Source organism: Periophthalmus magnuspinnatus, chromosome 11 (assembly GCF_009829125.3).
Source record: "Periophthalmus magnuspinnatus isolate fPerMag1 chromosome 11, fPerMag1.2.pri, whole genome shotgun sequence".
NCBI classification, from domain to species: domain Eukaryota; kingdom Metazoa; phylum Chordata; class Actinopteri; order Gobiiformes; family Gobiidae; genus Periophthalmus; species Periophthalmus magnuspinnatus.
The window spans coordinates 8,012,615-8,036,177 of NC_047136.2; the positions used below are offsets into that span (position 1 = coordinate 8,012,615).

The 23,563-nt window shown below is 37.7% G+C and overlaps 3 protein-coding genes and 1 non-coding gene across 4 annotated transcripts; 1 reads left to right on the plus strand and 3 right to left on the minus strand.

Annotated features, from left to right (window-relative positions):
• The first annotated feature begins 2,887 nt into the window (after positions 1 to 2,887).
• On the plus strand, positions 2,888 to 13,234 carry fam83hb (family with sequence similarity 83 member Hb). The gene is made up of 8 exons (XM_033975033.2): positions 2,888 to 3,132; positions 7,278 to 7,452; positions 7,541 to 7,879; positions 8,661 to 8,825; positions 8,923 to 9,047; positions 9,125 to 9,679; positions 9,774 to 12,117; positions 12,667 to 13,234. The coding sequence occupies exons 2-8, from the start codon at positions 7,330 to 7,332 to the stop codon at positions 12,685 to 12,687; spliced, it is 3,672 nt and encodes a 1,223-aa protein (XP_033830924.1). The 5' UTR covers positions 2,888 to 3,132; positions 7,278 to 7,329; the 3' UTR covers positions 12,688 to 13,234.
• A 718-nt stretch (positions 13,235 to 13,952) lies between these two features.
• On the minus strand, positions 13,953 to 14,936 carry si:ch211-199g17.9 (uncharacterized protein LOC108180085 homolog). Its single transcript, XM_055225477.1, has 7 exons — positions 14,921 to 14,936; positions 14,771 to 14,845; positions 14,632 to 14,679; positions 14,468 to 14,522; positions 14,254 to 14,343; positions 14,118 to 14,181; positions 13,953 to 14,039 (listed from the first exon to the last, which is right to left on the minus strand). Exons 1-7 carry the CDS (start codon positions 14,934 to 14,936, stop codon positions 13,953 to 13,955), a joined length of 435 nt encoding a protein of 144 aa, XP_055081452.1.
• Positions 14,937 to 15,933: 997 nt separating this feature from the next.
• LOC117379175 (U8 small nucleolar RNA) lies at positions 15,934 to 16,063 on the minus strand. Its single transcript, XR_004542057.1, has one exon. It is a non-coding gene; the product is annotated as a U8 small nucleolar RNA (small nucleolar RNA).
• A 2,778-nt stretch (positions 16,064 to 18,841) lies between these two features.
• On the minus strand, positions 18,842 to 23,482 carry grinaa (glutamate receptor, ionotropic, N-methyl D-aspartate-associated protein 1a (glutamate binding)). Its single transcript, XM_033975336.2, has 7 exons — positions 23,363 to 23,482; positions 20,117 to 20,440; positions 19,894 to 20,003; positions 19,623 to 19,823; positions 19,419 to 19,547; positions 19,202 to 19,345; positions 18,842 to 19,118 (listed from the first exon to the last, which is right to left on the minus strand). Exons 2-7 carry the CDS (start codon positions 20,403 to 20,405, stop codon positions 18,969 to 18,971), a joined length of 1,023 nt encoding a protein of 340 aa, XP_033831227.1. The 5' UTR covers positions 20,406 to 20,440; positions 23,363 to 23,482; the 3' UTR covers positions 18,842 to 18,968.
• Between the last annotated feature and the right edge of the window lie 81 nt (positions 23,483 to 23,563).

Here is a 23,563-nt window from a genome sequence, read left to right on the forward strand (position 1 = left end):
AAACCTTTTAGTTTACCCTGTCGAGGGCCACATGAAATGATGTGGAGGGCCACATTTGGCCCCCAGGCCTTGAGTTTGACATATGTGGTGTAGACCCTTAGTCGTCCAGGTCTGATCCATTCTTCAGAACTGAAGAAACGTCTTCACTCCTACAACGATTTGTCCAGTTGACAGATTTGAACTTTGTCTTTTGCTATTGTTTTGGTTAATGTATCTCTATGGATGGTTCGCACTACTAGTATTGCTAAAAAAAAATGATGATTTCTCTCTATAACAGACATTTTTTTTAACATCCAATCCTGGGATCTAGAGCCTAATTTTCTCACATGATCTTGACATAAGCCTTATAATGTGATGCTGACAGGTGGTAGTGCTCTTTGTTTGTTAGTGCTTGTTTGTTTGTTTGTTTGTTAGAGGGCCATGTCTTTTCTCTGTTAGTTTTCTTGTCATGTCATGTTTATGAATGTTCAGTCTTGTACATAAATGTATTTATAGTAATAGTCATATTTATATCATACATAGTAATATTACCTATCTTCCAATTAATAAATCAGACTGTAATTACTCTGTCACACAACAGTTTGATATAATCATTAGTCAGTTTGAATGTAATAATAGCACTAGCATGACAAGCCTGCTGTAGGTATGCTGTGATGTGCCTCTGTCACTCTGTTTACAACGTCTTTCACACATAAAGACAAATAAAAACGCAAAGCATTTATACCTCAGCTGTTAATAATTCACAGTAAAGTCCCGCCCCCTACTCAGCACTAAGTGCCTGAACTTGTTTAATGCATTAAATGCGCCAAAAAAAGACACCAAAAACTATAACCATTAAGGTATCTGAAGATCTCAAAAATATTTCCTCCTTTTGGATGTAATTCTGATAGTGGAGAATGATATTCTCCTGATGAAAAGCATAAAAGAAATGCAGAAATAGACAATGTACCATGAGATACTGAGTGGTAATGGGAAACTTAAGCCCAGTCTCATTGGTGTGTCCTATCATATACACTTTAACACATACTGTTCAATCATCTGGAGTACAGTAGCAAACTGGACATTAGAGTGTGCATCTTTTCTGACCACACTCTGGTGTTAAACTGACCTTAAAGGCTCAAGGCTCCAGAGAGTCACCTTATACTCAGGTGTGACATTACAGCGTGAGAAAAGCATGCTGGGAAAACTCACCAGACCACAAGACGTGATGGGTCTCAGAGAGTATGGAGACAGGAGTGACCTAGAAGTACAAAAGAAACAAAATAAGGAGGAAGGCAAGTGAACACACAGACACTTTGTGTTAGAATAAAGCAAATCCAAGTTCATTCAAGTGGGTGACAGTTTCAACACATTAAGTCAAAGAAACACATCAATTAGGAGTACAAAATTAAGTAAATGTGTTATTGTACTTCCCATCCTTATATGATAAATAAATAATATTAGTGATTATGGGTGTACATGACAACAGTTCACTGGAGTCATTTTAGATGTGTTTAAAACATGTAATGAGTTAACGTCTCAGTGACAAATGCAAATATTGTTTGCATTTAAATAACAGCATAGATGACAAGTTCAGTCTTGAGATAGTTTTTGAAGGTAATGTCACTTACACTAACAATGTTTATTTATGAGCAATAGATCCATATTCAAATATTCAGTAGAAACCACAAACCATGTTCAGATACTGAGCAGCCGAGGCTCTAATACATCTGATAATAAGACTTGTCAAGCACAGTGCCTGGAGTCCTGAGCCTGTATTAAACGGCCTTCTATAACGCAAGCCTGGGCCTGTGACTGTACCTGTACATGTCTGCCAGGTGACTCAGAGAGGGAGGAGGATAAGAGAGGCCGAAGTAAAGGGAAAACACAGTGATAGAGCGAGTCAGGGAGAGCAAGAGGGTGTGGCAAAAAGCCCTCAGCACATTCCTTGACACTGCCACACCCTTCCACTATGCCTCCTTATACCTGGTACTGTTTGTTATTGAAGCATATACATATAAGCAGATACTTCTTGCATGACTTTCTGGTTTCTTTCACTGCTTAATAAAGGTTTTGATATCTTTACAAATATGCAAAAATTGGAGTGTGCATTCATGCAAATTCAGCTATAAAGTTTTGGTCAGAATGGCAGATTTGCATGAGATCACTGAGAACCATTATACAAAAGAAAGCTCTGAAGAGTATGACACTTAATAGTTTAGCGTTTGAGAGTAAGAGAATCTGATTTAGTTGCAAGTTTGAATATGGAGGCACACCCTTTACTCCATAGTCCTACACACAATCATATTAAGTGTTTGGTGATCAGAGGCCACAAAACAAGGAGTGTCCCGCTAGATAGGCACGTCCCAGGACAAAGGGCGGCCCATAAAAGACACACAGTCAGATTATATTTTTACCTGTTCAGGTTCTGCTCATGTCACTATCACTAACTGGTCTCAGACAGTAAACACACTTTTAGTGGAAATTCTCAGTCACTCAGATCCCACTATACAATGAATATCTAACAATTTAAATGTGTAGGCTATAATATAAAGTTTAACAATAACCTTTGATGTACTTTACCATTTAGGACAGTCAATGAGCCGTGACTGCACATTTCTGAGGCGTTCCACTCTGTAAAATACTGACACGGACCTATAAAAGGACAGGCGTATATGAATGACTTTATCACCAAAGGTCACTTTTTTCTCTTTTTTTAAACTAAGCCCAGTTTTACCAGGTAATAGGCATCTCAGTTACACTTAGCGTTAAAAGTAAAAAAAAAAAAAAAAAACAGCTAACTTTTAAAATACGCCACTGCTACTGAACTTCCAATGATGTTGTCCCAGTGATGGACGGGTTTGGGAGGAGTCTCACTGTTGGGAAAGCTCTGCCCTGCTCCTTCCTCATTCAGCGCTGGTCCGTCCTGTTAGCAGCGGCTCTTGAGCGGCACCACCCGCCGAACAAAACTGTCCCGGGCCTGGCAGACGTCTTGTCCCCGCCGGGGTTCGGTTGTTCCCCTCTGGGCACTGGAAGGAGCTTAAGTTAAATAGCGAGGATTTTATTGGTGGAGTTATTGTCCGATAAAGGAATGCGAGTCGCGGACGGGAGGATCCAGCGGAGAAAGAGTTTGTCCAAAGCTTCTGTCAGGAGGTAGGCTATACGATCAAACTGTGTGGACCGGGACAATAGACAGGACAGAGACTTCTTTGACAAGCGTTTGACCCGTTTTCATGAATAAAGCAGTTTGACTGAATTATTAAAGTAGTATTTTTGCAATGTTTTAACACATACCCATTAATACACAAAGTTACAAACATGTATTTGTCAACGCATTAACTATTGACATTTTGAAAACATTAACATCCAGGAGGCTGCCAAACTCTAATCACTGGTGTCATAGATAGGAGTCTCAGTATTGCATTAATGCATTACTGATAAGAGGGAAAAGAATAACAGGAGAAGATTCCACATAGTGAATGTTGTGTACTATAGCTATATCTGTTATTCAGGACTAAAGAGGGGTAATGACTCTAACTCTAAAAGAGACACTTTTAGTAAATGTCTGTTTGGATTGCACTGTGGTGAGCACAGCTGGTCTCTCTTATTTAGATTAGACTTATTTAAGAGAAGATTCATGTAATTGGAAGATTTCAGGGGAGGTTATAGACCTTTTCCCAGTGATAGAGCTCTTTGTGTTCAGTTTGAGCTAGAGATGTCTCCCTATAAGAATGAGCAGTACTGCTTTTACCACTAGCTTCATTTAGTATGAGTCACTACACAGGAATATAACCCAGCATGTGGTTATAATTTCTGCAAAGTTTGTAGTTCAACTGCAAACTGAAATGTTGGTATGGGCATGGGTTATAACACAAATGCTGTGTCCCATTCAAAACAGATTGTTCTGAAAGGAGTCTTTGTCAGTCAAAAGGTGTTATTACTCAAGTATGAGCGCTGATGCATTTTGTGAGAGACAAGAGAAAAAGTTCCCTTTTATAGTTGAATTTTCCACTCAAGGCAACCACAGACATTTAGAGTCGGAACAGTTGAGTGGGGCACCATTTAGACTAGAGGCTTTTCATACTGCACACCAAAAACATCTAAAACTGGTTCTGGTGAGAGTTCTTTACTGTGGTAGAGTTTATGACCTCGTGCTGTCTTTCATGTGTTTTTAAGACACTATGCTGTTGTGTTGATGCACAGACTGGTATACTTGTTTGTTGTTATCTGTGTATGCCAGTGTTGATATGTCAAACTTCTTTGACAGGGCCTGGCGGCGGCACCTGATTACAGGCTTGTCCATCCAAACCTGTTTTAAGGCATTCCCTTTTCATTCTATTCACATCAAATTATCACACAAAATAAACCAACCAAGAGGCATGTCCAATGAGTGTTTGTTTAGTGAGGCGTGTGCAGATCTGTTGTATGAGGCAGAGTTGAAGACTGAAGAAATATGCTGAGTGCCTGTCTACGTACCTGCAGACTGGTATAACTGAGCACGCGCTGAACTCAATATTGAGTTTTGAGTAGCTGCCATTGTTTTTCTTGGAGGTGGTTCTCCTGATGGGGGTCTAGTGTTTCAAAGTGTCTTTGTTGGTCATATACCTCTTTGTTTAGGCAATAGAAAGGGTCATAATTCTAACAGCCAGCTGGGGGGAAAATGAGAGCGATCTTTATCATCATTAACTTCTGTCTGTGTACACTTTTTTGTTTCCATACAAAACATATGCCAGTCTTATAGGTGAGGAAATGTTTTTTTTCCTCATCATCATCTGTTGACCCAGAAGTCAGTAAAGCCTCTCTGTTGCTCTGTTGTGAGGCAGCATATAGATCACTAACATGGCTCATATTATGAGGGGTCAATCTGCTTCAGTGTGTTGACCAGTTTACATTGGGTTTATGTTACAAAGAATATTTCAAATTAAAAGGCGGGCTGCTGTTTGTGTACCAGAGCACGTTTCTTTATAGGGTTAAATCAAACTGCTTTCTCAGCAGAATTTAGTTTATACGGTTCATGCTCCAGGCAAAGTTCCTTCAAAATGTACTGCACAGAAAAATCTTAGATGTGGTGTTTTCAGTTCAATTCAGTGACACAACCCTGGACCAGAGCTAGACAAACAGACAATAATACATGTTAGCTGTGGTGACAGGGCCTGATTCTAATTTCAAGTGACCAAGAGTAAGTGGCTAGCGCCACCAATGAAAAACTTCAGTAGTAAGTAAAACAGAGCCACTGATTTTATTCGACTTTGGCATTGTACTGTATTATTTAGTTTTAAACTTACTGTGTGTGGACCCTGGTATAAAGGTTAATGTAGGAAGTTGGTTTCAAGTCACAAGTATGCTTGTGGTTTGTTGTTGTTGTTGTTGTTTTTTTACTGTGTCCATAATGAAACTTTAAAGGGGGAACCACAATGCACAAAAGACCATAGCACCAAGAAAGGAAGGAAACTGCGAGATGAATCACCCAATTGCAGCAAGTTAACCTCAGGGTAGCTTCTGTGAGTCATACTGGACTTAGGGCTGGGTTATTTAGCATAATGCTAACTCCTAGTTAGATCTTCAGTATCAAATAGGAACACTGCACAGAACTGTACAGAGAAGCTACAGTATAGTACCATACAAACATTTTTAGCGTACCACTCAGAACCTAGGTCACAAAGCCTCATTACTAAGTTTGCTGTCAATCACGCATAGTTTAGAACACTGTGCATCTCTCCATAGAGACAATCCACACAATAACCAGCAATAGCATTTACCAAATTGTTTGAAAACAATCTACCTACCAGTTTAAACTTTGTATTACTAAAACCAGATGTCCATTTGTCAAATCATCACAGAATGACCCCTAATTGGTGCAGTGGTCCCATTAATAATAAATTAAGTAGTGTCCAGTTAACTCATGAGGAAGCAAGACAAAACTAACCTAGTTGGTTGAGATACAGTCTCTGTATTCATTCACATTGTAAGCTATTTTTCGTTTTCAAATATATAATAATATTCTAACAACTAGTACTACAAATTTGTTGTCTTAGTGAAAGATATCCAACAAAACTATTACTACCGCCGTACTATTTTATTTTTCTCAAAGAACATTGACAAAATTACAAAAATTAATTATTATTAATTTGAGTAACAATTAATTCAAACAATAAATTTAAATTATTTCTAAATTATGGGCGCTTCTCTTGCTCCTCATTAACAATATATTATACGTCCTCCACAGGTTAACTTTTGCCATGCTCATATTAAGTCTATTCACATGGGATGTCTAGTCGACCGCGGAAGTCTAGTCCATTACAGCCCTATAATTTAGCTTTGTTTTGTTCTTGGTTTAGTCTGTGGAAGTTTGACATGCAGATTAAGGCACTGATTATTTCAAATATAGTCACTTTAGAAAGTAAATAAAACTAAATTAAATTAAATTAAAGAAGTGTATTATGCAAATTAAAAGGCTAAAAAACACACAAATGATTGGAAATTTGGCAAGAAGTGAAACACCTGTAAAGTCCTGCCAAAACACATCACATATTTTCCGATCACTGGTAGGTTTTTGGACTGTATCTACTTGCCGACACACCAGTAAGACAAGTTTCCTTTGCAGAGTTATGAGAAAACCTGCCTGCCCTTGTACCTCCTCATACCTGTTCCATGCACCACCCTTTTATCCCTCATATTCCAAGTTGTGCATTTAGTACTGTCATCTTTATAATGATTCTAAATTACAAGTTCAAAATCAGTGATACCTTCTAATAATTACAATTCATTATCTGCTGATTCCCAATATTTACCGATACTGGTGCAGAGACTGAAAACATTTATTTCCTTAAAAAAATAGACAAAACTATTCCAAATGTGTTATGTAACCGTTATTTAACTCTCAAGTACCTACAAAACAACTTTGTATAAATAAAAGTTCACAAATGAAACTTTCTTGGCCAACTACGACCAGTAAATAGTCTTATTACATCGAATGATATATCCAATCAGGATAACGGCTGAACTGATATTTGGAAGCTGATATGCGATCCAGCAATTTTTTCAGTATCAATTGCAGTCGATGCATCCTTAAATTATATAGCCAAAAATCCTGTACTTTTGTATTTAATCTAGCATGTTAGTTAGGTGTCTCACCGTATGCTTTTTCAAACATACCAAAATAGAATTCATTCATTCTACAATAAGAAGTCATTTATAAATAAAGAAACCTCGTGAATGCAATTTATGAATATATACAATTGTAAAAAGTATTGGAACTACTTTCTAATCATGTTTCTTTTTGTGATTTTGTTGCCCAGGTTGTGATACCATCATCCACCTTATTTTCTGACTTGATTTCTCACTCCAGCCATGGCTCACCGGTCTCAAAGTTCATCAGTGGGTGATAACCCTCTAGATCCAAACTTTCTGCCTCCACACTACCGCGAGGAGTACCGTATTGCTATTGATGCTCTCCTAGAAAATGACATTCAGGTTAACTGCAGCTATTCCTGTCATTAATGGTTAAATCTCCAGTTATTATTTAGTAGTTTCTAAAATTCAACATTTGTTGTCATGCCAGGGCTATCTGGAGTTTCTTCAGACTGCAGATGTCCCCAGTTTCTTGGCACAACCAGAAATTCAACACATCAAGGGCACAAACCAAGGCCAAAGCCACAGCTCCAGTGTGACTGATTTAGCACTCACATATCATGACAAAGGATTTGAAGCTGATGGATCCTCAGACACCTATTGGCCTGTGCAGTCAGACTTGGCAGCCCCTGGACTGGATCTGGGCTGGCCTCTTCCACAACATAGTTTTATTGGGCCAACAGAGGTCACCACTCTGGTCAACCCTTCAGACCCCGACATGCCAAGCATCAAGGAACAAGCCCGAAGACTTATTAAAAATGCACATCAAGTATGTTCAAAATACTAATATTCACACGATTTCTCAGTCAGTGTTTTATGTAAAACTGCCAGGTGACAGTTTTTTTACAATGAATGTGAATATAAATTATGCAATAAGTATGCTTCTCACATTGTAGTGTGAACAGTAAAATCATGAAAACTAAAAACAAGCTAAATGAAGTTGTTTCATTCCAATCTAATACCTAAACGTACAATGTGCTCTTTATCAGTTTATGTCACTTTAGCTACTATCATTCAGAAAGTTTTCTTTCATAAAACTAGACACATACTTTTGGCAGTGTAGTCATTGTGTCAATCTAACATTTCATTCTGATTATACTTCTGACAATAAAATTAAATGTGATATTGCAACAGCCCTTCCTTAGACACTAGTAGTTATCTCGATTCACATATTTTTATTTGTGCAGGGAAAGCTAAGAGTACCAGACTCTCTTTTTCATAAGCGCCCTGTTCAGACAATATAAACAAAACAATAATTACAATTACATAGTCCTACTAAACCATTAAAAACGGGTACTATTTTGACCTATTACCAAATTATTTATTATATAGTGGCACCAATGTATTTAGTTTCAGATGTCTTTGAAATGTAATGTAATGAAATGTAATCCATTTGTGGGAAGCAAAATAACCAAAGTTATCCAAGTCTTTAAAAGTAAACAATCTTGAGATCTTGTTTTAATATTAATATAGTATTTGCTAGACCAAACAGTAATTCATTTAGGGCTTTTTTAGTATTAATTTATGTTTTTCTCCTTTGTTTTCTCTAGGTTATTGCAGTTGTGATGGACATGTTTACAGACATTGATATATTTAGTGATCTTTTAGATGCAGCAGGTCGACATGTTCCTGTTTACATTCTCCTTGATGAGCAGGATGCCCCACATTTTGTCTCTATGGTTAATAATTGCAAAGTAAACTTGGAATTCATTCCTGTAAGTTTTTTATATAATCTTGACTTACACATAAACATTGGAATGTGTGTAACTTACAATATTAAACTTTCATCTATTATGGTAATTGTTTTAACAGATGATGCGAGTCAGGACTGTTGCAGGGGTAACATACTACTCTCGTACTGGAAAAACCTTTAAAGGACAGGTGAAAGACCGCTTTCTACTTGTGGACTGCCGAGCTGTACTTTGTGGAAACTACAGGTAAGAATTATTATTCTTTGTAGCAATTATTCAGTGTAGCAAAAATGTTAATTACTGTTGTTTTCTGTTATCTTTAGTTTCATGTGGTCCTATGAGAAGATCCATCGCAGTATTGCCCACCTCTTTCTTGGAGAACTTGTAACTACATTTGATGAAGAGTTTCGTATCCTGTTTGCTCAGTCAGAACCTTTAGTGGTGGACCCATCATCAGATGCACTTATGTTATCTGACTGTAGCAGCACTGGCAACTACTTAAGCAACCAATTTGGATTAAAAAGGACTCAATCTTTAAGAAACCCCATAAGTTTCCGCAGGCCTGAGCTTCCACCTGCATTTCCCTACGGAGACACTGATCGTAACCTTGCAATCCCCTTCCGGAGAAATGACCCCTTTCGTCACACCATTGAACCTAATGCAGGAATAACAATAGGGAAATATTCCCAGCAACAGTTTCGCCTGCAGCAGTCCTTTCTGGAGCAAGGAAGGTCCATTGTTTCCAGGCAGTTGGAGATGGGTTCCAGTGTTTTCAAGAGACACAGTTATGCAGAGGGAACGCAAGAAAATTACACATCCTCCAGACAGTTTATGAAACATAGAGTTATGAACAATTTGGATGAGACAGACTTTCACAGGTTGATCCTTTTTACCTATCTTAATTTAAATTAATGTTCTAATTTTTGCATAGTGTACCACTATTTTACTAATAGTACAATCTGTGTTTTACAGGGAGCAGACTGTTTCAAGCCATTTCTACAGTGAAGGTCCTGGGCCAGGTTCTGGCAAAGGACACTATGATAGACTTAGAGGCAGGCCTCTACAGCTAGCCATCGACCAACACTCAGAGCCAAACTTGCGTTCTGATTTGGAGCCACAACCGGGCAACTACAGCCAGGACTACTTTTCCTCAGAGGATCTTGGAGGCCATGATGGGCACAATGCACCTCCTTTGGCTGGGAGATATGAAGGAAGTTCATCCAATAAGAGACCAACCGTAGGTCAGGCATATGCATGTCAGAGCTCACCAACAAATTTACACCCAGGTGAGAAGAAACTGTACCTGAAACAATCAGATCTGGACAAGGACCAAGACCCAGATGCTAAGCAAGGCATGAGGAGTTGGAGAATTCATTCATATCTGAGCACATATGAGGATGGTGGAGAAGAAGGAATAAACCAGCCAATGGGTCCTGATGCCTTTGAAGATCCTCCAGCACCTCAACAGCCCATGACATTTGAGACCTCTGGTCCTCGCTTTGGATTTAAGGAACCATTGAGTGTTTCCACCAAACCAGAAATTCCAAGACCACGCTTTGGAAAACCTATTTTACCCGAAAGCACAAAAGACACTGTCAAAACAACTAAGGATTTATTTCCTTCTGTGGGTGAAACAAAGCCATATGTCTTTGAACGAGAAATAGAGCGAGGATCAACAAAAGAAATGGGGGTGGATTCTGAGGCAAAAGAGGCTCCAGAGCTTTTGTTGTCAAAGCATGAGTCTTTTCGTTCACGCATAAACCCACTCCTTCAACGCAGCTCCCGTCTGCGCTCCTCACTTATATTTTCATCTTCAAAAGCAGAGATGCATGCTGGAAGTCTTGGTCTTCAGCCTGCGACAGAGCAGGATGAAGAATTGGACGCAGTTCGGACCTCCTCAATAGTTGCCCAAATTTTAGAAAAGAGGAGAAATCGTGAGCCTTTTGAGTGGAGAAAGAAAGCGGATGAGAAAGAAACAGATAAAGAGATGGAAAGTAAGGAGAAACAATTAAACAGCAAGGAAACAGTGCATGAAAATCCAGTACAAATAACACACGAAAAAACTAAAGATGAGCCTCATCAACCTGTAGCAGAGGCAGAGATGAGATCAACCAAAGAGACTGAAACCACTACAGATGACGGTAAACCGCAGCCTACATCATTTTTGAATATGAATGACCCAGCGAATCGGCTTCAATACTTCAATGATTTGGCTGCTAAGAGAAAAGCTTCAAAAATGGATACTGACCTGTCATTAAAAGCTCCAGAGCCAGCTGAAAAAAAGCCAGACATTGTGGAGAAACCTCTCCATTCTACCACAGCATTAAAGGCTCCCACTCCTTCTGTCCCAACTATAGAAGCTGAACCAAAGAAGCTTGACATATCTTCAAGAATTGCAGAGTTGACACGCAGATCTTCATTTAGCTCATCAAAACCACCAATAATCTCTGCCAAGCCATCAAGTTACCAGAAGCACACAGATACATCTCAAGCACCCAAAGAGGAGAGTGCCTCAGAGGGTCAAAAGAAAGACATTTTTAAATCATTAAAACCTCTTCCTTCACCAAAAATCTTTAAGAGAGACCCATTGAAACTTAAAGCATTGAATCCTCGTCGTGTCTCAGCTGGTGAGGAGATACTAACAACTGACGCAACAGATGCAGAGAAAAGTGAACTAAAAAAGATACGCTCTCATAGTTCTTCAGCTCTACCCCGTGATGAATCAAAGGAAGGATTTAAAAAAGTTATGGGATCCAATACTTCAATTAATACCTTAGGGGAAGGAAAGGGTGAAGGCAAACCACTTGATTTCCTTAAAAAGCAGACTCAGAGGTTAAAGGGAATTTTAGGACCAAAAGACAGAAAATTGTCTGTAGATGACAGAGCCATGGCTACAGTACCAGAAATATCAGACCCAGACAAAAAGTTGACCAAAGACTCTACTTCTTCTAATAATGCTGTCGTTACAATAACTGCTACAACTACTGACCGGACCACAAGCACTAACAAGTCTACCGGTCCCACTGGAGCCACTCGATACCAGGCACCTGGCAACTCAGTGCTTTCCAGCAGTAACCTACGAGATGACACAAAAGTCATTTTAGAGCAGATTTCAGCAAATAGCCAAAAGAATCGTCAAGAGCGAGGAGAAGAGTCTGGAGGAGACAGTGACAGTGCTGACAAAGGGCTGGAGAAACAGAACTCCCTCAGACGAAACCGTTTTCTGAAACCACAGAGCAACACCCAGGAGCGGGAAGGCTTGCTGAAGAGAATAGAAAGCCTGAGGAAGGAGAAGAAAGTCTACAGCCGCTTTGAGGTAGTCTATCACAGCAAAGAGGATATTTGCAATGTTGAAGGGAAAGAAATATAATAAAATATATTACTGTATCATTTGTAGTAAAAATCTTTTCAGTATGTACAATCAGTATACATAATATGTACATAGAAAACAATTTAGAACAGAATGTGATACAGCAGGGCACTAGGCACTAGGCATCCTTATAACACTGGTTATAAATGTATGAATTTTGGAGGCTAGATTAGGATGTAGGAGTTTAATAGGAGGCCTATATTTACCTGTTTTTTTTTTTTTTTCCAACTGTGTTTTTTAACTTACAACATATACAACATTAAAGAAAGATAGGAAATAAAATTAGGTGTTTTAAATTGTATGAAAAGATAATAAATATAGTAAATAAAGTTTGTAGTACATTTGATGCACATTCTTTCTATCCACTTGCTTACAATGCTTTTACATGTCTCACGTGTAATTTTAATTAACAGCACTCTGAAAAAAGTAAATCGATACATGAACATTGCCATCTCACTGTTGAATTCACAAGTATTCCTGTTGTTCTATTAACAGATGGGGAATAACCTGGGATAACCAAAGATGGAAGAGCGACCTCTTTTTTGGGACGTATTTATGCAAGATGATCAAAATGACCCACTGCCCATTTGTGCCAACGACAATCTCAAAGTACCTCTGTGGCTTGGCAGCCACTCCTGGATATTTATGAAAGCACACTTGAATAGACAGCTCTTTAAAAAAACAAAGTCAGTTTGAATGTGCCTATTTGTAAATTTACCTTTTATGGTGAACAAATGGTTAAAATGCCTTGGCATTTGAGTTAATGAGTGAGTGAATCAAAAAGTGTGCCATTGGACCAGATGCACAATGGAAAAAAGACAACTACTATAGCAACAAAAAAAGGTTGATTACATGATTACACAGGCAACATCTAGTAAAGCTAACAGCATAAATAAATGAAGGCAAAATGTGGATGTATAAGCAGAGGATTATATTTGACGAGAATTAGGTGAGTATGAGGAGTTGGTGATTTATACATTAAGATGTAGGCCCAACGTCTATCAGGATAAGCATTACTACTTATATAAATATGTAAATAAAGCAGAAATAGATGTTTTTTTCATGACTGAAAATGTACCATCTTTCTCCTTATGAAATTTACAAGATAAAAATTGCTCAGTAACACTTAGTCCCGTAGATTAATGCATTAATTTGTTGCTTTTGTTTTATAAATTGTAGTTATTTTGTGCTTTGCTATAAAAGATTGTGTGTGGAGAATTGTTGAGGGAAAATGTGTTTATTTAAGATTAAACCATCTTTTTAAAACATTTTAAGGGAAAGTATTATTATGAAAGGAACATAATAATTCCCAAGGTGCCATCAAAGTGCCTTACCTTCTTTGTACCTCAGTGAATGTTTAAAAATATATTATTATGTTCCAAGTGTTAATCTGTATGGAGAAATGTTCTTATTGAAACTAGTCTGTTTTGTGGCTGAGTAAACAACATGTTTAATGACAAAGTGCTTTATTTTTAAATGCTTCAAACAATGAAATATAGTATTTGATTTATATATTTAAATACATATTTGAGCCAAATTAAGTACCTCATGTTACATTGCCTCAACAAATACTAATTCATGCACAAAGTAGTGTTCTACTAAGAACTTGGGCTGCATGTTCAGAGCATTACTCTTCTTGTATGACAACAGATAGGTCTTGTTTCTCCTGCTTCTGTTTTTCTATCTCTTCTCCCAGTGAGTTTACTTGGGTTACCTTCAGTTTTTCTAAAGTTATAAAAACGATACAAGAATTGATAGAGCAATAATGTGGATGTAATAAATTAGGTAGATTGGTACTTGCCAGCAGTTAACAGTTGACTTTTTGTATTCTCAGCACTTTCGATTTCAGCTGGAATTCTGTCTGGCATCTGAAGAAAATTATGATCAAATATTATTTTAAAAACATTTAATAGTTCCTATATTATTATTAAGTATTGATCACATACAAAAACTGAATAAAGGTTCTTTTGCTGCTCAATCAGCTGGTAGAGATGGTTTTCAAATTTCATACTGTGAAAAAAAATATACCTTTTTTTTTAACTAAGGGCAAATATTGACATGTATATAGTTAAATTGCTGTACCGTAGCTTCCGGTGTTTCAACTTTATGGCCTGGATCTCACAGTTGTATTGCTCTGACAGATCTTCAGCTGACTTATTATGCTTCAATTGTCTGCAAAATGTTACCAAATTGTGTAACTTAAAAAAATCACATTCAGTTTAACACAACCGCTTACTGCCCCCTGCCGGACAGCAAGATAAAGCGCAAGACGTGGATCTAGTAGTTGGGAGTAGACCTGGCAAAGTCCTGCTCTGACTCTTCACACAGATACTGCAGCTTCTGGCACAACTCTGCAGGAATCCATTATGGTAAACACGTTTTTTCTACATTTACATATATTTGTTTTTTCAATTCAGCATGAAATTAAATCTGCCATTCGCACAAAAATAAAATACATACCTTCTTTTTCTTTATGTATTCCTTCCAGTTGATCAGACTCTGTTCGCACTGCAGCAATGATACAAATAACATCCACATAAAACATAATAAGACATACTATCTAATAATAATGATATTAACGTTGGATAATTGTCCTTACAGGTTTCCAGTTCCTTCTGCAGAGAATCATGAATAGCTTGGATCTCTTGAATTTCCTCTTCTAAAACTCTCTTATCTTAATACAGTGTAACATAGTTAGACACAGTAGTGCAGTAGTGTGACAGACACCATACTGGCAACAAGTTTCAACCATGACTCAGAGTCATGCCTGTACCAACCATTTGAGCTTTGATCATGCAGTTGAGTTATTATTATTGGTAAGTGGCATCTTTATGTGGTATTTCAATGTAGAAGAATCAGAATATGATGAAAGGAGTGAAAATATGTATGATTAATATGCTGTACTCTGTTTGAATCTTTGAGTGATTTGAATGAGTAAAATATAAATACTGAACTAGAAACTTTAAACACATAGGACTCTGATATTGACTTCTCATAATTTTGGACATTTTGTTTTTTTCTATTGCCTTCTGCTCAACCAATATCAGTTTTAAGAAAGAAAGTGAAATGTAGTAATGGATTTTTCTGCTCTTTTATGGGATTTAGATCTTTTGGATCCATTCTTTTCAAAAGACTGGCTCTATGGCAGAAGCCAATGTGAGAACTCATTTTATCTACAAACTAATTACAGAGAAACGCCCAAGGTTCAGTTCAGCTCTGTTTAAAATTATTCAAACTGAAAGTGGAAGAGTGTTTACCCTTTAAAATTATGAACAATCTAAATAAACCGTTGCACTACAATAATAATAATAAACTGTTAACTGTTATTATGATGTCAAATATATTTTCTTGGCACAAAGCGCTCACTCGTGTTGTCTGCTCTGCTTCAGTGCTGATTCTTGTGTTGATTCACCATTAATCAGCATAGAAAAACATAGAAATTTGAAACAGAAAGATTTGTCTCTTCAAAACAGCTGTTCATGTCAAGGAACCGTTCAAAAGATAAGATAAGATGATGGCTATCTTATTCACAAATGTGACATTACTGGTGAAATGTGAACTTGGTAAATGGCATATCAAATTAAAATCATAATGAGGTGCCAGAAGAAATGTTATATACATTATTGGGCATACCCACACCTGCAATACAATTACTAAAACTGCATTCACGTGTCGATAGAAATGTAATCATTTCGTGTGTTTAACTGAGCGCGGCATTCTTCCTCTGCATATTTTAAAAGTCTTTGTATTGAACTTAATAGAATCAGAATGGCCCTTGAGGAGAGTTGCGGTCTCCAAAAGAGAGAGATATTAATCATATCTCATATATCTCCATTCATCATGCTCTGATACTCCCGGAGGAGTAACAGGTAAGGATGTACCTCACTGACGATAAAGATACGACGCCATTGCATTTAGTTTCAATTGTACACACATGAGCCTGAGTCAGGGTCCAGTTCTTTGGGACACTAACAATTTTGTTTTCTTATGGAACACAAAATAAAACATTTCACGTGTTACAACAGTATATTTAATCCATTACAATTGTTTAATTAATAATGCTATTATTTAGCAGACAGCGGGGCAACAAGCCATGTATATTTGCATACGCGCCTCTCATAGGCTGATATCAGCAACTCTTTATTTAGCCAAAACGAAACAAAACATGACGTATCTATTTCGAATTTGGTGAATACCACAAAAGGTACAATATTGTAGACTTAATCTGTTAATCGTCACATTTAAAACTAGCTCTGTTTACTTCATGCTTTTCTTGAACTAAAAATGAAACGCAATTTCCGAGTAAAAGCGGAAGTGACGAAGAGCCACTGTTCGTCAAGATGTTACCTTTCAGTCTAATTTGTCATTTTTAATAGATAATCCAATCAATGTATGTCAACAGTAACCGCCACCGGACATAAAACTAATACCTTATGGATATTAGTTAGCACGTAGCTGATTAACCTCTGGATGCCTTCGAACTCATATTTTTCTATTTTTAGAAAAGTCTAGAAGAAAGAGACAAATGAATGGAAAATTTACTTGCGGAATCAGAGCACGCGGTCACTGTCAATGGTGTCTGATGCCCAAACTTGGTGATCAAAACAGAGAATTTAACTAGCAGTGCTTATAACATTAATTAGTGTCTCACAAAATGTTACTGATGATGGTAAAAGATTTGTAAATGTACAATAAGAAATATGCTTTAATCTATTCTGGCCTGTCCTGGGCCTGAACCTGTCCATGAACACCCCTGATAAGTGTTAAATGTTAAAATAAACATTACCTTGTTGAAGTCTCCTCAGTTTTGTCAACATTTGCTCAATTTTAGGCTCAACAATTCCAGTTCCTGGTCAAATATAGGAAATGCATCCGTATAGCATCAAACATATTAACCTCAGTATCAACTCAGCTAATTAAGATGTAATAACTGTTGTCACTAACCTTTGGAGTTAGATACAGGGCTAAGAACGTCTGCAAAGTTTAGCCCTGTTAAGAAATGACATTATGAACATAGGTGAGAACTTATTTATTTGTTATTCAAAAACTCAAGTTAACTTTTTTACTAGTAGCCACAAGTATTAGCATTATTATTAGCATTAGCAAAACGTTAGCTGCTCTTATCTTATCACCGGTTGATCTAGTGATAACTGTTATATGTACAGTTCTGATATATTTAATGTGAAACTTTTATGAGTGTTAATTTCTGACCTTCCATTTCTTGCAATTCAGATGAAACAAATTTGTTGAAGTTTTCTTTAGCTTCGTCCGGGTTTTATGATAAATCCACGGAGATCAACGGGCTCAGTTGGCGCCAAATATTGAGGCGAGTGAGCCGAGTCCAAGCTGAGCTAACACAAGTTTGACTTTGTTTTAAAGAGGCTGTAATAATACATTCATGTCGTGTTAATAGCCTATGCACCTTTTGTTGGGGAAAGCCACACACTCACACTAACTAGGTAGGCAGTGGCCCACACGTTTATTACTAAAGAAGAGAAACAGCTTTCTTAGATGAGAAGATGAGTCTAAACACTGGTATTTCAGTAACTTATTCATTTTAATGAAAAGTAGTCAGTGGTACAGAGGAGAACAGCCCAAAGTAACAGTGCAAATATACAATGCCAACAATACTTGCTCTATACACATCAAATCACTAGTTTTATGATAGGCCTCACATTAGTAAAATGTCAACACATAGGTTAAAAAGTGGTTGCCAAACAACTGTGACTGTGTTGCTGCAGTAAAGAAAACCTGTACACTGTGCATTTGAAGCACATGCAGAGTGGGACCATGCAGGGGAAATACAAAACATTTTTTTTAAAGTGACTTGGATTCAAGTTCACATAGTGAACTTGAATCCAAGTGATTAAACCAAATCAAACTGAAATTAAATTTCAGTTTGATTTGGTTTATAAGCAGCCTGGTGATGCGTGCCCACTGTTCACCAGTCACAATATATAGCCAACAACAATATAGTCAAGTATAGCCTGTATCGAACTTTTAATGCAACCTTGTTTGCTACAGATCTTAAAATGGACATTTCCTTCACTGTATTAAAACACAATCAAAAGTTAGCCAAGTTTACTAATACCACTATTTCACATTGGGTGGGGGAATAAATACAGCACACTGATTTCAGATACTGACCAGACCAAAAGAAAGTGAATTAAATAATAATAATAATAATAATAATAATAATAATAATAATAATAATAATAATAATACAAGCAAAATAAAAAGATTTCTACAACCTCATGAAATAAACAGTGATTTTAATTTCAAATGCTGTACAGTACACCCAATATTGTAATTTATTAATATGCCACTGTTTTAAGATTTAATGGCAGAGTGCTTTTCCCCATGAAACAAAACATCACAAGAATTGCTTCTTCATGCTTTTCAGCAGCCAGGAGGAAGTGGCATTACACTAACAACTATATACAGCAAAGTCAGCAAGTTACCTGGCAGATAAGAGAATAAACCTATGTGTTCTCAATGCTGCCATGCATACAATTTGTAACCCAGTGTGTGTAATATGAAGCTCCTTCATGTTATTTTTTCAGTAAATGTGGGAGTAGATGCAAATTGAAAGACTGGGTGACAAAATAGTCTTGTATGTTAGTAAAAGACAAAGGGGTCAGTGAAGTATTCATACTTTGCAAGAAGCATGTTATCAGCTGCTCTTTACAACTTCATTTCTTTAAAACCAGTGTGACAAAAAAGAACAAGCAACAAGTAGATGGGTTATGAGAAAAGACATGCATTTCTCAAGCCCTCTTCTTTCTTCATGATACCACTTATTCACGGGAATGTCCCACAATAGACAAGATGTAGAGGAAAATGTTGACAATGTCAGTGTAGAGGCTGAGAGCAGCAAAAATATACTCCTCGGGGCTTAATGCTTGCTTCTTGTTTCCCAGTAGCAACTGAGTGTCTACAGCCAAAAACTAACAAACACAAATAAAATGTAGTTTAGTAGAATAGGTACAGATATAATTTTTTACATTTTGAAAATACAATGGTAACTTACGCAAGTGAAGAGCAAAGCCCCCAGTGAGGCATAGACAATGTGCAGGATCTTGTGACGAATGAAGATACAGAGAATAGCAAAAACCATTAGGACTATCAGGCACACAAACAGTACACCCCGACAGGAAGTGAAGTCATACTTGCTCTGAATGAACAGAATAACAAGATTTTTAGACAATGAACAGCATGGATTGGAAACATAATGAAAAAAGACTGACCTGTAGGGAGAACAGAACGACAGTGAAGCAGACCACAGCCGTGATGCCCACTGCAATGATGACTGTCTCAGTGTCATAAAAGCTAGCAATCATTCCCAACATATAGGAGAGGCTCAGAGTCAAGATGGACTGTGAAATGCAGCAAACATTCATTAAAGCATGTAAAGAATATCACAAATAATCCAAGATCATCTTTATTTTTACCAGTGCGACCAGATTCCATGGATGTTTGCGGCGGAAGTCACCACAGCAACTCAGGAGGATTAAAGCCACAAAGAAAACTGCATAGGATACGTAGTATGTCCATGGATTACGTCGCACAAAGTACTTGGCATCATCAACAAAAGTGAACACAGCAACAAAAGAGAATGTGACCAGCAGCTGTACAGTGAGTACCATGAAGACCTGATACAAACAGAAGATTTTGTTAATTGGAAAATGTGCCTCAAAATACTTGTACAGTCTCAAAATATACCTTTCTAATAAAGGCTTGTCGAACAGTCTTATCTTCAAAGCCAGAATTGGTGAATTCATCATTGTCGTAGTAAGATGGTGGTCCATCACCATAGCCTGGGCTACCCATAGCTGCAAGACATTCAGAATATTTGTCAATCTTACTCTAGTTTACTTCAGATTTATTTATTTATGTGTGAAACAATGTGACAACAACATGTATCTTTGCACTACAAATAACTTACCATTGGCGTCTGCAGGAAAGCCTGGCTGTGCGGGTCCTTGTTGATAAGGCCCCTGAGGGTAGGGTCCCTGGGGATAGGGCATCTGTGGGTAGGGACCAGGGGCAAACCCAGGAGCACCCTGAGGGAACCCTGGCTGTCCGAAACCAGCTGCTGGAGGGTATGGACCTGGAGCTTGGTTGTAGTTCGGAGGGGGCATACCAAAGCCTGGCTGAGGAGGCGGACCATAGACATTGTTTTGGAGTGGGTTGGTCTCACCCATTACTGGGTATCCACTCTTGTCCTGGGACATGATTTGAAGGAATCCTTTTTAGCAGCAATGTCAATCTATAAAGAAAGAGAAAAAAGGACATTTACAATTTACAATTACAATGCATAATGTGGCTGTAGTTTATGCTCTATAAACAATATTTTTTTTATTATTATTATTATTTAAGACATTTGACCTATGTGACTTAACTGAAAAACCAAAGCAGGCTTCCATTTGCTATTTGTTCTCATGCCATAGTGACCAGTTTTGTGGTTCAAATTACAGCTGAACAAATATAGCATGTCGACAACTTAAATGAGCTGTTAACTTTTCAAAATATAAATTATGTTGTAAATTCACGTGAATTCCTTCCTGCAATGAAGCTGTGTTTCTTATCATGTGTCTTAATGTAATCTCTTTGTAATGCAATGCAAAAATATTCCCCACAATCAGTTTGTAAAGGTTTGTTCATTAGTGAGTGATTAAAGCACTGTTGTTTTAAGTAGTAAGGAATAAGTATCAATGAAGCATTTAAAATGAATTAAACCATGAAAGATTTTTTCAAATGCATTCCTACATAGATTCCAGCAGGAAACAGTAATACCTAGGGATATACAACTGAGGCTGGTTAAACTTTCAATGCCGAGAGAAGAAAGTCAGCTAATTGCAAATTTTAATTTCAGTATGTGAGCTGTTATTTGCTGTATTTCCAGTGTAACGACAAGCTGTGTTTTCATGTGACACTGTTTTGATGAGGCCTGTAAGGAGAAAGTGTGACAAGAGAGATGTTATCCAACAAACATTAAGACTTCAGCTGACAAATAACAAAACAATACAATCTAGCAGTTTTTATAACAATCCCATGAGAATGAATAAGGGACATTTTTTTTTAGTTTGATGCAGAGCTATCCAAGCATTAACTTTTAAAATCCTCTTAGGACAGTAGCCCCGGTCGTGTGGATAAAGTCAGTGGCTGTCTCTGCTTTTGTTGATAGCCATCACTCAGAGGGGAATTAGGTTAGCGTCAGGGATTCAGTGGGACAGTCGGAGCTATGTTAACACAATTAGGCCAGTACAATGCATTGGAAAACCCATGTACAACATAAGGCATGCATGACTGAAAATACATGGAAAAACACTGACACCACAGCTATTCAAAAGTTAGCATGTGGCACCATAATACAAGCACAATGGTGGTTGGAGTCAAATGCAATGGGCAGGTTATGCAGCTCAACAGTTCCGCCCACCATGAAACCCACAGCTGTTCCATAAAGTTCCCCTTTTTTTTTTTTTTTTCCAAGGCCATTTCTAATATTAAGAGACAATTGAGGCTAGCTATGTGGTAACCAATGACCCTAATTGTTTTCAGTCTAAAAATGAACTAAGAATTGGGAAAAAAAAAAAAATATATTTTAATGAATTTCAGTTACAGATTTTAAACATAATTACTGTGATGTGATTACTTCACTGAAGCCACACATTTCATATCCTTTTTTTTTTTTTTTTTTTTTTTTTTGCAGATGTGAAATTCACTTCCAGAGCTAAGTGGTGGGCGGTTACTATTGAGCTCCATAGCAGTCTACAGTAGTCTGGATTGTAGGATAGCAAAGGATAAAATATTGATAAAATGCTACTTTTTACAAGTTCTTTTTTAAAACAGCTATAGCAAAAGCTGTCATAATTCTATACGGTTTTGTATTTTAGTTTATCAGTTGTAGTTTAATAATGAAAGTTTATCCCTCATGCTGTAGCCCCACACAAACTGATAATTGTCATTGTGTGGCGCCATGTCAGCACCATCTCTGATCCACACATCAGACAAGCCAGCTCTACTGCCACAGCTAAAGTGTATATTTAGTGAAATAGTTTGCAATGGAAACCAAAATGAATCCAAGAACGAAGACCAAGGCATTCTTTATTATCCACTTGTATGTCATTTTTCTGCTTCTCCTTGGAGATTTTATTGCGTTGCCTGTAATATTCCACAGTATGGCACTAAACACACTAAACCACACTGGAATATTTCAGCATTAACCTGCATTTAATTACAGGTTATTGCTCAGAAAATAGGCTGTATGAACTCTCCCCAGATCTGACCTGTAACTTGGCCTAATGGCTCCTATAGCATTGCCTGCTTGTTTTTGCCTGGCCAAGACTGTTCCACATGGCATTAGCTTGAACTCCACAGAAACAAGCTGCTGGCATAACCTCCACCAAAAAAGTTACGCAATGCTTTACGTGCAACACTGCCATTGAATTTTGCCCTGTCTATAGTTTATCTAAAAAAAACTGAGGTGGATACACATACAACTATCCATAATACGCCTAATATTAACAACCAGATAACATGAACCACATGTCAATGACTTACGAGGTAAATACGGTGGTCAGAATATCTAGAAATTGCTTCAAATTATCCCATCTGATCCAGTTATGTAGCTGCAACAAAACAAAGCCGTAAAGCCCGCAGTTTTGTATTGAGCTCCGGCGATAGGCTCATCTCCAGCTAGGCCTCAGCAGCAGCAGCACAAATGCGCCACTGTCAGCTCTTACATCAACCCACTGTGAAAATCAATTGGTTTATCAGCTGCCTCGTGTCCTAATAAAATATTGCGAAGCTAACGTATCTCAATAATAACATTAAGACATACATGTTGTTGTAACTTGTGTGTGTCGCCATGGTGGATGGAGCAAGTTATTTATTTAGGACGAAGACCACACGCCGCGCCCCCCAGACTCCGTCATGACTCGTTTATAACCAACAACATCCTATTTATTTGCACCAAAGAGCTGAAATACTTTATACTGTATGTCTTAAATTAGATGTGTATTACATGAGACTTTTTGTAAACAGGGTCAGATGGTGGGGTTTTGGCAGTGCGCTTACATGCCCACCACCATTGCTAACCAAAGCGTCATTTATATATATACAATCTATGGCTCAGTCCGAGCCAAATGCACCAAGTATTTACAGCAACATCCCAATCGTTAACACCTACCTTTGTTTCCCTCGTTGCAGGTCGTTTAGAAGCAGAAAATACTGTGTCTGTGTTACAGAAAGCTCACAAAAACTACGCGTCGCTGTCCCGTCGCGCCTCCGGTCTGCGTTCGCACTGATGGAGCCGCTGACGACGCACACGACGCGGTCACATGACTAGAGCTTCACTGACGTCATAAAATATCCTTACTACCATGACGCA